Source organism: Pseudophryne corroboree, chromosome 1 (genome assembly GCF_028390025.1).
Source record: "Pseudophryne corroboree isolate aPseCor3 chromosome 1, aPseCor3.hap2, whole genome shotgun sequence".
NCBI classification, from domain to species: domain Eukaryota; kingdom Metazoa; phylum Chordata; class Amphibia; order Anura; family Myobatrachidae; genus Pseudophryne; species Pseudophryne corroboree.
Window position 1 is genome coordinate 769815982 of NC_086444.1, and position 18331 is coordinate 769834312.

Genomic DNA, 18331 nt, shown 5'->3' on the forward strand with positions numbered 1-18331 from the left:
ACAGAGGATCTTCTGAGCAGTGACCTGTGTACACCCAGGGTTGAGACTCATAGAACTCACCAGAGGGTCTTCTCGCCTATAACAGCCGCTTTTCCCATTAGGATGAACATGCCTATCAGTACTGGGATGCCGCCAGAACTTACGCCGCGGTAGTACGAGCTCAACCCTGAGTGACCTGGATCAATGCCGGCAATGAGAAGACACAAGAGATAAGAAGACAGAAGATAAATATGAAAAAATCACTGAGAGACTAAAGTTACAGAAATACAGAGGATGAATTGGAGGGGAAGACGGGTTAAAGTTAGAAGTGCACGGGACTATCGACAAACAAACATATAACTTAAAGCAACAAAAGAGACCCAAAAAATTAGAGGGAATTACACGGAAACAGGATTAGGAAAATATGCAAAAGGTTCAGAACTCAGGCTACCGGACTGGAATCTAAGATTCACCGGAGCTGGACACAGAATGCTGCAAGAAAACTACTATACAGAGGACAGAAGGATTTCCCAAGAACTGGATCCCAGAGAGACAGGGGCTCCCACAGTTATCTTGAACTATGACCAGCAGGGAGAGAGAGAGAGAGAGAGAAACAGAATAAATAGCAAACATGGGCCACTAGGCTCCGCCAGCATCCCTGGTTACTAGGGAGCCGACGGCTGGGGAGGTACAAGCATTCCCGGTCACCAGGGAAGTGGCAATCGATAAGCGAAGTTCACGTCTGGTCGCTTAGTGGCAACTAGATGATACAGAAGTCACGGGCTGCAGTGGCTCATGACAGTACCTCCCCCCTTGTGGAGGAGTCAACGAACCCTTAGATCCCAGCTTCCAGGGAAATTCTTTAAAGAAAGGCTTCTTCAATCTGGAAGTGTGCAAATTCTTATCCCACACCCAGGATCTTTCTTCTGGACTTAAAATTTCAGTTGTCCACAAACCATAGAGTCTAAGATCTTCTCCACCACAAATTCAAATTGATTTTGCACCAACACTGGTGGTGGCTTCTGGAGATGACCCACACTAAAACTAGAAGTGGCTTAAGGAAAAAACAGTGGAAAAACATTGTTGATTTTAAAAGACCTTGATAACTGCAAACGAAAAGGCCACCAGGTTCATGCGACCTTTGGGTCAAATTTCTGCTATGGTTGTCGCAATCTGATATTCTGTGTTGACAACAAAACCTTAAATCTTCCTCAATTTAGTCACCACCCTGGAAGAGGCAGGGATATCCTGAACCAGATCACAAGCATTAGCCTTGGGATGACAAACAAAGAAGAAGAAAGGTGAAACTTTAGAAGCAGAATAACATTAATTATTATATGCAAATTCCGCCATGGGCAAAACTTCAGACGAATTGTAATGGCACTTGGAAATAAAGCAACGTAAATACTGTTCCAATGATTGGTTAACTCGTTCAGTTTGCTCATTAGACTAAGGATGACATCCTGAAGAAAGGCTCACATGCATTCCCAGACTGGAACAGAATGATCTCCAAAATGCAACAATGAATTGGGACCCTCTATCAGACACAATGGCCCTCATTCCGAGTTGATCGCTAGCTAGCTATTTTTTGCAGAGCAGCGATCAGATAGTCGCTGCCTCTAGGGGAGTGTATTTTCGCTTTGCAAGTGTGCGAACGCTTGTGCAGCCGAGCTGGGCGAAAAAGTTTTTTGCGGTTTCCGAGTAGCTCTGGATTTACTCAGCCCTTGCGATCACTTCAGCCTGTCCGGTCCTGGAATTGATGTCAGACACCCGCCCTGCAAACGCCTGGACACGCCTGCGTTTTCCCTACCACTCCCAGAAAACGGTCAGTTGACACTCATAAATGCCCTCTTCTTGTCAATCTCCTTGCGATCGGTTGTGCGAATGGATTCGTCACTAGAAGCATTGCACAGCAATGATGCTGTTTGTACCCGTACGACGCGCATGCGCATTGCGGTGCATATGCATGCGCAGTAGTAACATGATCGCTGCGCTGCGAAAAATGGCAGTAAGCGATCAACTCGGAATGAGGGCCAATATCCGATGGCAAGCCATGAAGTCTGAATATGTGAAGAATAAATAACTCTGCCAATGATTTAGCAGAGGGCAGTTTCTTCAGAGCCACAAAATGAGCCATCTTGCTAAACCAATCAACCATGACCCAAATGATGGTATTCTGTGAGGTAAGAGGAAGATCCACAATAAAATCCATGGAAATATGGGACCATGGTCTACACGGAATGGATAAAGGAAGAAAGGGCTTTCCGAGAAGTCTTATTCCGGGTATGAATTTACACTCCTGTGGATGTACGTCTGCCACTTAGCTCCAGAGAGACAACAGTGATTACCTGTATATAAAGCTGTTCCAGCATCCCTGCATAGCTACCCATTTGTACATGCTCACTGACTGATGAGTTGTATGAAACCTTAGTACGCTATAATCTCCATCCATTACCAGTGTACATGTAACAGTGAGTATGGCTGTACCTGTTATACTTCAATAAACCAACATCACTGTTTAAGAATCTGGACTGGTCATAGTTTGAGTCATCTGCTGGTGTGTATCTATCTAACTAACTCTGCAAGTAACAACACCTGCACACATATCATTCCCAACAATCCATGTTGGAGCATAGGGGTCTATTTACTAAGCATTGGATGGAGATAAATATAAGACAATAAAATAATCGACAACCTTGTCAACCTGAGTAAAATGCAAGGGGATAATAAAAAACAAGGTAACAGCCAGTGCCATAAAAGGACGTAGAGGCACCCTGGGCTGGCACCTCCTGCCTATGGAGCATGTGACATCACAACATCTCAAGAGGAAGATGGGTGTTAAGTACATCCTGCAAGCAGGGAAAGGGTGCCCTTGAAGCAGAGACTGTGCTGCCTTGTGCTCTATTGATGGGACCAGTCTCATAACACCTCGATACAGCCCTGGAAATAGCAGTGTTAGGCATACAGAATAATTATAAACATACTAATTGCTAAGAAGTTAGAAATTAATCAGCATGTGGCCATTGTTCCTGGAATGGTTCTTCTTTTTCACATGATATAAAATTTCTATTCTGACATTTTAAGAACATTGTATATGACAGATAATGATTAGCGCATCTGTTGAAACCTATGACAAACAGCTTGAAGCTTAAAAAAATTGTTTCTGTACTTAACACAATAAATTATGTGTTTACCAACAACACAGTATGAGAGTCTGCTGTATGTGCCGTAAACATACCAAATTTTACAATTTAGAACTACGGTGGCAACAAATGTATTGAAACATATAAAAAAACCATGACTTTAACATAAAGAGGGTTATGTACACACATTACCAGTTATGCCATCTTACAATTACTGGAAATGTGCTGCAGGCTTTTATACAAAATTGCTGTGCATAAATGTATCGTTGACTATGAAAACATATGTATTTCATATAACAGAAAATTCTCTAGTTTTAATTCTTTTTAGCCAAGCCCTGCACATATCTGTGGATTGTTTATAGCATGTTCAATTTGTATTCCACTTTCTTTATCCCTGTGAACGTTCCATCTTTGAGTGTTTGCACACTGTCTACTGAATTTCATCAAATACTTATCCAGATAAATCTGCTCTCTAAGTGGCCCAAGAATATTTGTAAATGAGTCCTAGGGATGTGCACCTGAAATTTTTCGGGTTTTGTGTTTTGGTTTTGGGTTCGGTTCCGTGGCCGTGTTTTGGGTTCGAACGCCTTTTGGCAAAACCTCACCGAATTTTTTTTGTCGGATTCGGGTTTGTTTTGGATTCGGGTGTTTTTTACAAAAAACCCTAAAAAACAGCTTAAATCATAGAATTTGGGGGTCATTTTGATCCCATAGTATTATTAACCTCAATAACCATAATTTCCACTCATTTTCAGTCTATTCTGAACACCTCACACCTCACAATATTATTTTTAGTCCTAAAATTTGCACCGGGGTCGCTGGATGGCTAAGCTAAGCGACACAAGTGGCCGACACAAACACCTGGCCCATCTAGGAGTGGCACTGCAGTGTCAGGCAGGATGGCCCTTCCAAAAAATACTCCCCAAACAGCACATGACGCAAAGAAAAAAAGAGGCGCAATGAGGTAGCTGTGTGAGTAAGATAAGCGACCCAAGTGGCCGACACAAACACCTGGCCCATCTAGGAGTGGCACTGCAGTGTCAGGCAGGATGGCCCTTCTAAAAAATACTCCCCAAACAGCACATGACGCAAAGAAAAATGAAAGAAAAAAGAGGTGCAAGATGGAATTGTCCTTGGGCCCTCCCACCCACCCTTATGTTGGATAAACAGGACATGCACACTTTAACCAACCCATCATTTTAGCGACAGGGTCTGCCACACGACTGTGACTGAAATGACTGGTTGGTTTGGGCCCCCACCAAAAAAGAAGCAATCAATCTCTCCTTGCACAAACTGGCTCTACAGAGGCAAGATGTCCACCTCATCATCATCGTCCGATTCATCACCCCTTTCACTGTGTACATCCCCCTCCTCACAGATTATTAATTCGTCCCCACTGGAATCCACCATCTCAGATTCCCGTGTACTTTCTGGAGGCAATTGCTGCTGGTGAATGTCTCCATGGAGTAATTGATTATAATTCATTTTAATGAACATTATCTTCTCCACATTTTCTGGAAGTAACCTCGTACGCCGATTGCTGACAAGGTGAGCGGCGGCACTAAACACTCTTTCGGAGTACACACTGGAGGGAGGGCAACTTAGGTAGAATAAAGCCAGTTTGTGCAAGGGCCTCCAAATTGCCTCTTTTCCCTGCCAGTATACGTACGGACTGTCTGACGTGCCTACTTGGATGCGGTCACTCATATAATCCTCCACCATTCTTTCAATGGTGAGAGAATCATATGCAGTGACAGTAGACGACATGTCAGTAATCGTTGGCAGGTCCTTCAGTCTGGACCAGATGTCAGCATCAGCAGTCGCTCCAGACTGCCCTGCATCACCGCCAGTGGGTGGGCTCGGAATTCGTAGCCTTTTCCTCGCACCCCCAGTTGTGGGAGAATGTGAAGGAGGAGATGTTGACAGGTCGCGTTCCGCTTGACTTGACAATTTTCTCACCAGCAGTTCTTTGAACCCCTGCAGACTTGTGTCTGCCGGAAAGAGAGATCCAACGTAGGTTTTAAATCTAGGATCGAGCACGGTGGCCAAAATGTAGTGCTCTGATTTCAACAGATTGACCACACGTGAATCCTGGTTAAGCGAATGAAGGGCTCCATCCACAAGTCCCACATGCCTAGCGGAATCGCTCTGTTTTAGCTCCTCCTTCAATGCCTTCAGCTTCTTCTGCAAAAGCCTGATGAGGGGAATGACCTGACTCAGGCTGGCAGTGTCTGAACTGACTTCACGTGTGGCAAGTTCAAAGGGCAGCAGAACCTTGCACAACGTTGAAATCATTCTCCACTGCGCTTGAGACAGGTGCATTCCACCTCCTTTGCCTATATCGTGGCCAGATGTATAGGCTTGAATGGCCTTTTGCTGCTCCTCCATCCTCTGAAGCATATAGAGGGTTGAATTCCACCTCGTTACCACCTCTTGCTTCAGATGATGGCAGGGCAGGTTCAGTTTTTTTTGGTGGTGCTCCAGTCTTCTGTACGCGGTGCCTGCACGCCGAAAGTGGCCCGCAATTCTTCTGGCCACCGACAGCATCTCTTGCACGCCCCTGTCGTTTTTTAAATAATTCTGCACCACCAAATTCAAGGTATGTGCAAAACATGGGACGTGCTGGAATTTACCCAGATGTAATGCGCGCACAATATTGCTGGCGTTGTCCGATGTCACAAATCCCCAGGAGAGTCCAATTGGGGTAAGCCATTCTGCGATGATCTTCCTCAGTTGCCGTAAGAGGTTTTCAGCTGTGTGCGTATTCTGGAAAGCGGTGATACAAAGCGTAGCCTGCCTAGGAACGAGTTGGCGTTTGCGAGATCCTGCTACTGGTGCCGCCGCTGCTGTTCTTGCAGCGGGAGGCAATACATCTACCCAGTGGGCTTTCACAGTCATGTAGTCCTGAGTCTGCCCTGCTCCACTTGTCCACATGTCCGTGGTTAAGTGGACATTGGGTACAACTGCATTTTTTAGGACACTGGTGAGTCTTTTTCTGACGTCCGTGTACATTCTCGGTATCGCCTGCCTAGAGAAGTGGAACCTAGATGGTATTTGGTAACGGGGGCACACTGCCTCAATAAATTGTCTAGTTCCCTGTGAACTAACGGCGGATACCGGACGCACGTCTAGCACCAACATAGTTGTCAAGGCCTCAGTTATCCGCTTTGCAGCAGGATGACTGCTGTGATATTTCATCTTCCTCGCAAAGGACTGTTGGACAGTCAATTGCTTACTGGAAGTAGTACAAGTGGTCTTCCGACTTCCCCTCTGGGATGACGATCGACTCCCAGCAGCAACAACAGCAGCGCCAGCAGCAGTAGGCATTACACTCAAGGATGCATCGGAGGAATCCCAGGCAGGAGAGGACTCGTCAGACTTGCCAGTGACATGGCCTGCAGGACTATTGGCTTTCCTGGGTAAGGAGGAAATTGACACTGAGGGAGTTGGTGGTGTGGTTTGCGCGAGCTTGGTTACAAGAGGAAGGGATTTACTGGTCAGTGGACTGCTTCCGCTGTCGCCCAAAGTTTTTGAACTTGTCACTGACTTATTATGAATGCGCTGCAGGTGACGTATAAGGGAGGATGTTCCGAGGTGGTTAACGTCCTTACCCCTACTTATTACAGCTTGACAAAGGCAACACACGGCTTGACACCTGTTGTCCGCATTTCTGTTGAAATACTTCCACACTGAAGAGCTGATTTTTTTGGTATTTTCACCAGGCATGTCAATGGCCATATTCCTCCCACGGACAACAGGTGTCTCCCCGGGTGCCTGACTTAAACAAACCACCTCACCATCAGAATCCTCCTTGTCAATTTCCTCCCCAGCCCAAGCAACACCCATATCCTCATCCTGGTGTACTTCAACACTGACATCTTCAATTTCACTATGAGGAACTGGACTGCGGGTGCTCCTTTCAACACTTGCAGGGGGCGTGCAAATGGTGGAAGGCGCAAGCTCTTCCCGTCCAGTGTTGGGAAGGTCAAGCATCGCAACCGACACAATTGGACTCTCCTTTGGGATTTGTGATTTCGAAGAACGCACAGTTCTTTGCTGTGCTTTTGCCGCAAGTCTTTTCTTTTTTTCTAGCGAGAGGATGAGTGCTTCCATCCTCATGTGAAGCTGAACCACTAGCCATGAACATAGGCCAGGGCCTCAGCCGTTCCTTGCCACTCCGTGGTCGTAAATGGCATATTGGCAAGTTTACGCTTCTCCTCAGACTCTTTTAATTTTGATTTTTGGGTCATTTTTTTACTGATCTTTTGTGTTTTGGATTTTACATGCTCTGTACTATGACATTGGGCATCGGCCTTGGCAGACGACGTTGATGGCATTTCATCGTCTCGGCCATGACTAGTGGCAGCAGCTTCAGCACGAGGTGGAAGTGGATCTTGATCTTTCCCTATTTTTTTAACCTCCACATTTTTGTTCTCCATATTTTGCGCACAACTAAAAGCCACCACAGGTATACAATGTAGATGGATGGATAGTATAGTATTACTTATACTTATGGACGACGACTGACGACACAGAGGTAGGTACAGCCGTGGCCTACCGTACTGCTGCTTAGTGCTTATATATATGATATACTGTATAACGGACCTGGTGGACACTGTCAGCAGACTGCTAAACAAACTAGTATGAAGAAAGAAAAAAAAAAAAAACACCACAGGTATACAATGTAGATGGATGGATAGTATAGTATTACTTATACTTATGGACGACGAGTGACGACACAGAGGTAGGTACAGCCGTGGCCTACCGTACTGCTGCTTAGTGCTTATATATATGATATACTATATAACGGACCTGGTGGACAGTGTCAGCAGACTGCTAAACTAGTATGAAGAAAGAAAAAAAAAAACACCACAGGTATACAATGTAGATGGATGGATAGTATAGTATTACTTATACTTATGGACGACGAGTGACGACACAGAGGTAGGTACAGCCGTGGCCTACCGTACTGCTGCTTAGTGCTTATATATATGATATTTATACTGTATAACGGACCTGGTGGACACTGTCAGCAGACTGCTAAACTAGTATGAAGAAAGAAAAAAAAAACACCACAGGTATACAATGTAGATGGATGGATAGTATAGTATTACTTATACTTATGGACGACGAGTGACGACACAGAGGTAGGTACAGCCGTGGCCTACCGTACTGCTGCTTAGTGCTTATATATATGATATTATACTGTATAACGGACCTGGTGGACAGTGTCAGCAGACTGCTAAACTAGTATGAAGAAAGAAAGAAAAAACACCACAGGTATACAATGTAGATGGATGGATAGTATAGTATTACTTATACTTATGGACGACGAGTGACGACACAGAGGTAGGTACAGCCGTGGCCTACCGTACTGCTGCTTAGTGCTTATATATATGATATTATACTGTATAACGGACCTGGTGGACAGTGTCAGCAGACTGCTAAACTAGTATGAAGAAAGAAAAAAAAAACACCATAGGTATACAATGTAGATGGATGGATAGTATAGTATTACTTATACTTATGGATGACGAGTGACGACACAGAGGTAGGTACAGCCGTGGCCTACCGTACTGCTGCTTAGTGCTTATATATATGATATTTATACTGTATAACGGACCTGGTGGACACTGTCAGCAGACTGCTAAACAAACTAGTATGACTATGAAGAAAGAAAAAAAAAAACACCACAGGTATACAATGTAGATGGATGGATAGTGTAGTATTACTTATACTTATGGACGACGAGTGCACTGACGACACAGAGGTAGGTACAGCCGTGGCCTACCGTACTGCTGCTTAGTGCTTAATTATATATATATAATATACTGTATAACGGACCTGGTGGACACTGTCAGCAGACTGCTAAACAAACTAGCATGAAGAAAGAAAAAAAAAACACCACAGTGTTTTTCAGGCAGACAAACGTATACTGGACTGGTGGTCACTGTCAGCAAAACTGTGCACTGTACTCCTGCTATAACTGCTCCCCAGTCCCCACAATTAGGCAGTGTGAGCAGTGCACTCAGCACAGATATATCATGCAGCAGTGCAGCACACTGAGTGAGCACAGATATGGTGGAGCGTTTTTTTTCAGGCAGAGAAACAACGGATTAAACTCAAAACCCTGCACTGTACTCCCTAACAGCTGCTCCCCGTCCCCAATCCACCCCACAATTAAAACTAAGTCACTCAGTTTTTTTTTTTTTCTAATACAACGGAGAGGACGCCAGCCACGTCCTCTCCCTATCAATCTCAATGCACGTGTGAAAAATGGCGGCGATGCGCGGCTCCTTATATAGAATCCGAGTCTCGCGAGAATCCGACAGCGGGATGATGACGTTCGGGCGCGCTCGGGTTAACCGAGCAAGGCGGGAGGATCCGAGTCGCTCGGACCCGTGTAAAAAAAAGGTGAAGTTCGGGCGGGTTCGGATTCCGAGGAACCGAACCCGCTCATCACTACAAATGACCTGTCTGTTTTCGGGGTATCCACAAATATTAAGTATCCCAGGTATCCCAGGATGTATCTATGGGGGACTTCAGGAAGCATCAGAGATATGCAAAGCACTCCTGAGCTTGGCCTCGGTAACGAATGCCTCAGCATAAGATACCTGGAGAAGGATCTATAGGATCCTTACCCGACACTCTGCTCTCACCTGCATGATCAGCAGATTGTGTATGCTCAGTAGCTAGGTGGGCCGCACACCATGCAGCGGGTGGTATTCATGTGACCGCCGGTCAGCTGCCCGACAGTCACATGACCTCCTCTACCAGCCCGACGGCTCACTATCTTGATGGTCGGCATGCCGACCAACAGGGACTATTTCCACTCGTGGGTGTCCACGACACCCATAGAGTGGGAATAGAACCCGTGGCGACCTGCGGTCGCCACCGAGCCCGCCGCGTGGCGACCTGCGGTCGCCACAGGTTCTATTCCCACTCTATGGGTGTCGTGGACACCCACGAGTGGAAATAGTCCCTGTTGGTCGGCATGCCGACCATCAAGATAGTGAGCCGTCGGGCTGGTAGAGGAGGTCATGTGACTGTCGGGCAGCTGACCGGTGGTCACATGAATACCACCCGCTGCATGGTGTGCGGCCCACCTAGCTACTGAGCATACACAATCTGCTGATCATGCAGGTGAGAGCAGAGTGTCCTGACCGCCGGTCAGCCGTAATACACCCCATGCAGCCCCTGTCCCTTTTACATATCTGGGATCTGGGCCCTTGTCCCTGTACAGTACAGTATGTGTAAGTGGCGATAAGAAATAATAGTTATCTGGTCTCAAACCCAATAAAAAATAAATGTGCCCCTTAGGAACATCAGCGCATAGGGACATTCAGAAATGTAAAGCTACACTGATTCCTTATTTATGTAAATGCATTCAATTGCTACCACAGAACATTTCATGGTGCATGCCCTGGCAGCATGGTGGGCACAGAAGCTATCCTCGCAGCAGTGGGGTCATGAATTCAATTCAAAACCAATAATCTCTTGGTGTTAAGTTTGTGTGTACTCGCCATGTTTGTATTGGTTTCCTCTGGATGCTCTGGTTTCTTTCTACACTCCAATAATTAACTGGTACAGTAGGTTAATTGGCTGCAAATCTACCGCAGTGTGTTTGTGTACACACTTGTATGTTAGACCAGTGGTTCCCAAACACAGCCCTTAAGGTAACCTAACATGCCAGGTTTTAGGAAAATTCCTGCTAGAGCATTGATAGTATAATCAAACTGACTTTGGTACTAATTAAGGGGGACATTTACTAAGCAGTGATAAGAGTGGAGAAGTGAGCCAGTGGAGAAGTTGCCCATAGCAACCAATCAGCACTGAAGTAACATCTATAATTTGCATACTATAAAATGATACAGTGCTGCTGATTGGTTGATAGGGCAACTTCTCCACTGGCTCACTTCCTCGCTTTTATCACTGCTTAGTAAATGTCCCCCTAAGTCACATGTGCCTAATTACTGATAGCCTTAAAACCTGGATTGTTGGGGTGCCTTGAGGACTGCGGCCCTGATTCAGCATGAGTTTTAGTTTTGCGAACATTTGCCAAACTACAACTCCTTCCATTAGCATGCGGGGGGTCATCCAGCACAGGGCAAGGCCGCCCTTCATTCCAGGTCCTTCTCCCCGCTAAATTGCAAGCGCTTCGCTAAACAGCGAAGTGCTTGCATATTTAGGGTAGCACCCTGCCTGGACAGCCTAGCTGCGAAGGCTGTCGCCGGGCCGCCATGTTTTAGGTCACAGCAACTGCCCCGCAAATGGTCCGGACACACCTCCGTTGTCCAGAATGCCTGCCCGCACAACGCAGATGCCCACAAAATGTTGCAATGCCACCCCCGCCGGCACTTAGACTGTGATCGCATGCGATCACAATTTAAGTCCTCGCGCAATGGGGCAGGGACTGATTTAAATGACAAATATTCTCTGCACACCACTGCACAAAATGGTGGCGCTATATAAATAAAAAATTTTTTTAATACTTTTCTATTCCTTGGAACTGTCCACATCAAAGGGACACTGTGTTTACCCCTTCAAATGGTACAAATCCCATTACACAGTTCTTCCTATTTTCTAGGATTAGATACCTTTCCCAATATAAAATTATGTACCATTTATTGAAAATAATATCTACTTGCCTGATTTTCTTTAACTCATTTTTTTTCCTTATAAGTAGAAAATGCTGAAGAATAATATTTTTCACTAATAAATATATTATAGTGATGGGAAATATGAAATGACAGAGCTTGTTCATGCACATTGTGATGAATTCCCTGAATAATAATTAAGATGCAGACACGTTTACTAACATTTTACTTTAGTTAAGAAAAGATTCTAAACAGAGATTTACAACAATTAATAACAAGAATATAAAACAAAAACAAATAAAACAAAAACTTACAAGGATATCCATATTCTTTCTGTGTTTTCTGCTCATTGGTTCTGGGTGAAAGAGGGAAAATCGGGCCTTAAAAAAAAAAGAAACAGAAAAAAAGAAAGAAAAAGGAAACAAAAACCATATGAATGAAATGAACAAATGTAAAAATAATGAAAATAATCATGGAAATAAAAGTGGTTTAATTAAAAGGCAAACAGTGTTGAGGGTTTGTAAATGTGGGTCTTTTGTCTGCTTGACAGCTTTCCCTGCAATTATTACCGAGCAGACGGGATTTCAGTGCCAAATTTTGTCTCAACTCACTAACTGTGGAAAGCTTAAATTCTTACTTCTGTTGAACATAAACGCTAATGGATCAATTTTATTTCAGGCATCAAAAGTCATTTGCATATGGAAAATCCCTTCACTTTATATTTGCCATGTGCTTAGATTGTAAAAAGTGTTGATTTGCTGTTTAGTAGAGTTTTTGGTTATTACTGAAAGAGATAGAATTATGTGACTGGTATTACGTGTCTCTCTATATCAAACCTATGGGGGAGATTTCTCAAAGCTTGGAAAGAGATAAAGTGGAGAGAGCTAAAGTACCAACCAATCAGTTTTTCCCTGCCTTTTTCCGGGCTCTGTTCACAAATGACAGTTAAGAGCTGATTGGTTGGTACTTCATCTCTCTCCACTTTATCTCGCTCCATGTTGAACTAAATCTGGGACATTTTCAGTTACCTGAACACATTCTTGCATATACTGTGAACGAACATTAACTCTTTAGATGACAATGGGTCTGCTATTTTCTGCTTGCCTTTATTAAGCCTGGTCCACCAGCAGATAATAAAGATAAAGCAAGCTTTCATACCTATGGTGGTTCTAGATAAACCTGAACACTAGATTACAGATTGGATCAGCAGAGATTGTGCTTAATGAAATACAAATGTACATGACAAAATGGCTGGTTTGTCTTCGGCACTGTTATTTATTCCAAGCTGTTAGAAGTAGTAGATGCTTTGAGAATGATCCCTGGAATATGACTGATTTCATATGAATATTTTGACCAGGAATTTTGACAAAACCCATTCAACACAATTAAGAAGCAAACAAAGGTTAACTAATCATTAAGCATACAATTCCCCTGCATTATCTAGGATAGGGGAACCTTCTTATATTGATGTGCAGTGTGACAAGATGTCTCTGCCTAATTTTTCTCCAATGAAGCTAAAAGTAACTTTGGAGATTTGTAGATCATGAAACGCATTACTAAAATAGAAAAGTATAATCTTTACAAAGGCCTTTTTATCTCTGTATCACTGATGGATCTTTTATCCTTATCCAATGGGAAAATGTTGAATTATCTCTAGTACCAAAGGCCAATGATGTGAGGCAGCAGGGCATATGCAGGGGTTGACAATGGTCTATAGCAAATTGTACAGTCATTTCATCTGTAGAAACGAAGATGAAAGACAGGTAATTGTATCTACTTGAGCCAGTGAGACTCGAGCAAGTCATGAAAAATAAGAGAGGAAATAAAGAGTTGCAATTTATGTGTTTTTCACCACAGGATGATTCAGTACAGACGGATCACATGGATGGTTTGCAAAAAACCCAATGGTGAAAAAGTCAGAAATGATGGGTTGGTCATCAATCTGTAGTCTATGTCACAGAGGACAAACCTAAGCAGTTACCTGAATGACATTTTACCTATATCTGAGGCACAGCCATATCAATCATATTTGTTATGTTTGCAGTTTTGTTTCAACAGATCTCACTGGGGTGTAGCTTACACACACACCTGTCTCTGTTCCCTATTCATCGGTATATAGTTACAGATATTGGTGCCCATGTTATTTTGACAGCAGGTTATCTAAACTAATAACAATATGGTCATAAAGTAATGTATATCTTACCCTTTGGGATTTAATTGGAATATCAATAGGCTAAACATTAAAATACAATGAATCATGTTCCTATTTTGTAAACACAATGGTCGGTCTACCTAATAAAGTATCTCTATTTTAGTCCTATGCAGGGGCGGATTGGGAACAAAAAGCGGCCCTGGAAAAATTTGTACTTGTGGCCCCACTTGGGCAGCACCAGAGGTGTAAGGTCTAGCCATGGGCCATGGCAGCAGCACCCTCCCCCCAAGACTTTCCAGATAGTGGGCATGTCCAGCATCAAGGGGGAAGTTAAAAGTAAATAAAATTAAATGTTATGAGCACATTATAAGATACACCTTCAGAATTTAGGAAACTATATAATTCTTTAGAAAGATATATTTTCTTGTTTATTACACCAACCGTATCCTGATTCCCAATCACTATTCACTCAATCTTAGACAGAGCATACACTAGATCATCTGCAATCACAGGCTAAGTGGCAAAGTCATTTTCAGAAATGCAAATTGTTTGGCATCTTATTCATTATGTCTATAAATAGGACCACATGTCCTCAAACAAAACAGGCCCCGTGAGTGCATCGGCGCACTGGGAATCTTCCCTGTAGACCCTGACAATCCGCCTCTGGTCCTATGTTAATATTGTATAAGAACTGGTATACAAAGGTGCTTTGTTCTTGCTATAACTGAGAGCTAGAAGCATATTCATCAATGGATCACTAATACTCGCTTCACATCGCAAAAATAACCCGTTATCGACCCGGCATATTGCCGGGTCGACATGGGTCAGTGTGCGATGTGAAAGGGACTTGGAGAATTCCTGGGTCACCTGACCCGGTAATTCAACCCGGGTAATAAGAAGAGTTTTTCCGAGGTTGAATACCGGGACAGGCGCAGCGTGAATGGGCTGTCGGGTCAATGCGATCCGGTACCCATTCACAACATAGGAAGAGGCTGCATGGAGATGAGCTCATCTCCCAGCGCCGCCTCCACCCCCCGCCGCTATGGCAACCGACCCGGAATATTGCCAGCGCAGAGTCTCCAATGCCGGATCCCACCTGGTAAGGACCCGTTTCCAATTCCCGAGTGGGATCCAGCATTGGAGATGTGAAAGGGGTATAAGCTTCCCCACAGGATAGTCCACTGTTCACCTAATAAAGGTTTTCACATAGCTCCATTGTATTTTACTGAGTGTTAATGTTTCTAAACACTGCAGGCAACCTCGAACTTGATGTGAAGCAGAAGCTTGTCAGGGACTGTGCGTACAGGTATCCCTTGCCTTATAATTGTGTACCTTAAGCATGAAAGCATGTTTGCTAATGTTTAAAATGAGCGTTAAGTGCTTACATTTTAGATAACTGTGGTCACTGAGGTTTAGGGGCATATTTATCAAATTGTTTTTCTACTACAATAATGTAAATAAATAGATATTTTCACACCCTTTTCACATTATTTCAGTTTTCCAATAAATTTATCACAGAGATTTTGGTGGAGATTTCATCACCATCTCGGGCATGCCCTAAAGTTTCCATCATCTCGCACTCCCATTCTGCTCATGGGAAATGTGACCTAGATTTAGCAAACGTCAATTATCCAGAGCAGAAGCGTAGCCAGATCTTTGTGGGCCCCATAGCAACATTTTGACGGGGCCCCCGTCCCAATGCTTCTAGAGAGACACATCTTTGCAGCAGTTGTTAATTTTATGCCCTATAATAGTGCCCTAGTTAATTTTCTAAACCATAGTAGAGCCTTATTTAATGTTATGTCCCATAGTAGTGCCCTAGTTTCTTTTATGGATCGCAGTAGTACTTTAGTTCACCCTGTGTCACATTTCAGAATTACCAGTACACATTATGCCGCACAGTACCCCCAATTCACATTATGATATATAGTGCTCCCCGTTCATATTGTACCTCATTACAGTGCCCCGGTTCATATTAAGTAACATTAAAATGCCCTCCAGTTCATTTTATACTACACTACAATGAGCAAGTCAAGGCGCATACCTAGATATATTGCAGCCCCAAGGAAAAAGTTTGAAAGGACTCCTACGTACCATCCAGTGACAAAAAATGTATATAACACATGTAACTTTGACAGGGAAGGTGGGCCCCTATCTGCTCTGTGCTCCATCGCAGCTGCACTCCCTGCACCTACGGTAGTTAAGCCCTTGGTCCAGAGGCTTGTTCATCACAACTAATGGCCCTGTTACACATGTTTTTGGGGGGCTACCTAATATTCAGCAAACTCCAAAAATTGTTAGAGTTTTCTTGCAAGAATCAACGCAATCTTCAGATTGTGCTGATTCCTGGAGCCCTGCTCCTCCCTATGGATCCCTCCACCACCCTCCACAGTGAGTTTACAGTGGCCATGCACATGCGTGACTTCTGGGCATGCATGCACACAGGCAGATCCATCACCGATAAGTATCACTGCTACTTCATATCAGTGTTACTGATCGTGGATACAGCTGCTTATCAAAACAGCTGTCCCTGCATCGCAGCAATGACAAATTGCTCCAGTGATTAGGCATTCACTGCTGCAACTTATGGCAAGTTGGATACTTATCAGGTACATCGTACCCCCAATGATGAATAAGCCCATAGATCTTATCAGACCAAGCGCTTCTAAAAATAATATCATCTTCAGATAGTGTTAGAAGAGGCTTTGGTCCATTTCCTGTACTCCTGCTCTGCTGTTCCTGACATCTAACAGGCAGAGCAGAGCCCGGAGCCAGCTTCTGTGATGAGCCATTGTCGGATAGAACACAGACTGCATGCAGAAAGAAAAGAACTGGTTATACTAGAAAATAAATCTTACTTGCAGACAGGGATCGGTGAGCTGCTGCTGTAACCCAATCAGCTGAAGCACTGAACATCCACACAGCTCAGCTAATTGGGCTACAGAAGAAGCTCACCAATCAGAGATCCTTGGGTGCTTGTCATTTTTTTCTGTTTTATTTTCTATCATAAAGTAAACATTTATGCTCTTTCTGCATTCAGTCTGTGTCCTATTCAACACAGGTTGCATGCTTCATCTCCACATTCTGCTCTGCCTTGCTGGACATGTACAGAGTGTGACCCAGCAATGGAAGACTTTCACTATTGTGGAACCCAGGTCAGAGCTTTCTTTCAAGGTTTCAAGGTCTGTCACAATGGCATTTAAAATGCAAAATGAGATAAATACATACTGCCAACTCTCTGTGAAAGTCAGGCGGACTCCCTGAAATATTAGCAATCTCCCTGACTCCCTGAAGATCATAACAAACTCCCTGACTGCATCTTGCCCCCTTTATGTAGCCGTTATATATTTGAGGAAAAAATAATTCAAAGTTATAAACATTCAAATGGAATAATTTGCTTGGCTGGTTATATGGCACATAGATTCATTTGGCTACATGCATTTTCAAATAATGTTACCATGGCCATTTGAAAGTATGTATGCCAAACTATTACTACTTAGGGGCTTGTTTACATTTGGATGTAAGTTAATTTCATAACACTCCTCTCGGGCAATTTTCGTCCACTTTAACGTTGTGCTCGTAAGTGTTGTTTCCACAATCTCCCTGAAATACTTTATCAAAAGTAGGGAAGAATAGGTAAATATGCCCTATAGGCATGTGCAAAGAGATAAACATCTAGTTTTCAGTTTGATCTCAAGGTCCAGTCGAAATCAATTTTAGAATATTAACATGATGTTTTATGCAAAGACTTACTGCTCATTACTTGACAATCATAGCAGATATATCCATTCATTTTGCCTTAAGGCTAACCATGATTATTCTCTTATTAAATTTGTCAGTATCTTTACTGTGGTTGTAAAAATATATGTTTAATCATCAAAGCAGTATATACTATGTGCACATCCATAATTAATCCACACACCATAATTACATGAAATTTAAGACAGTAAAGTGCCCTATTCATATATATGAACAAAAAAGGGTCAAGATCATCATGACATTAGAATATTGAGAATAATAATTATTCCGTTGTGCACCTTTTATCAGATTCATACAAGAATGGAAAGGTTGTCAATTCCATAACTACCAGGAACATTATAAACTAAAATGTTACAGTAGTTGTCTCATGTTCATTATATATAGCTGTGGCAACTGGTCTTCCAGTCATAACAAAGTTAGAGACATGCAGTACTGTACTGTCAGCTTGCACTAAGCTACAGGTAATAGGATTCCATCTTAATGCCTATTCTTAACACACGGTATATGTAGTATACCGGTCTACTAGAAATGCATTCGTAAAATCACAAAAATACATATATGCATGCACTATGCTATTTATGTGCCCCAAATAGCTTATATACAATACAGGTTGAGTATCTCTTATCCAAAATGCTTGGGACCAGAGGTATTTTGGATATCGGATTTTTCCGTATTTTGGAATAATTGCATACCATAATGAG

At 43.3% G+C, this 18331-nt stretch overlaps 1 protein-coding gene across 3 annotated transcripts in view; it reads right to left on the bottom strand.

Moving 5' to 3' along the window:
• UNC5C (unc-5 netrin receptor C) overlaps positions 1-18331 on the bottom strand; it is a 537583-nt gene that overhangs the window by 64434 nt on the left and 454818 nt on the right. For 2 of the 3 annotated variants that reach the window (XM_063917546.1, XM_063917539.1), the window contains one exon: positions 12034-12099. The exons of the other annotated variant lie outside the window; for it this stretch is intronic. In XM_063917546.1, the coding sequence (XP_063773616.1) occupies positions 12034-12099 (66 nt within the window). The remainder of the gene's footprint in view (positions 1-12033; positions 12100-18331) is intronic. 3 annotated transcript variants of the gene reach the window in all.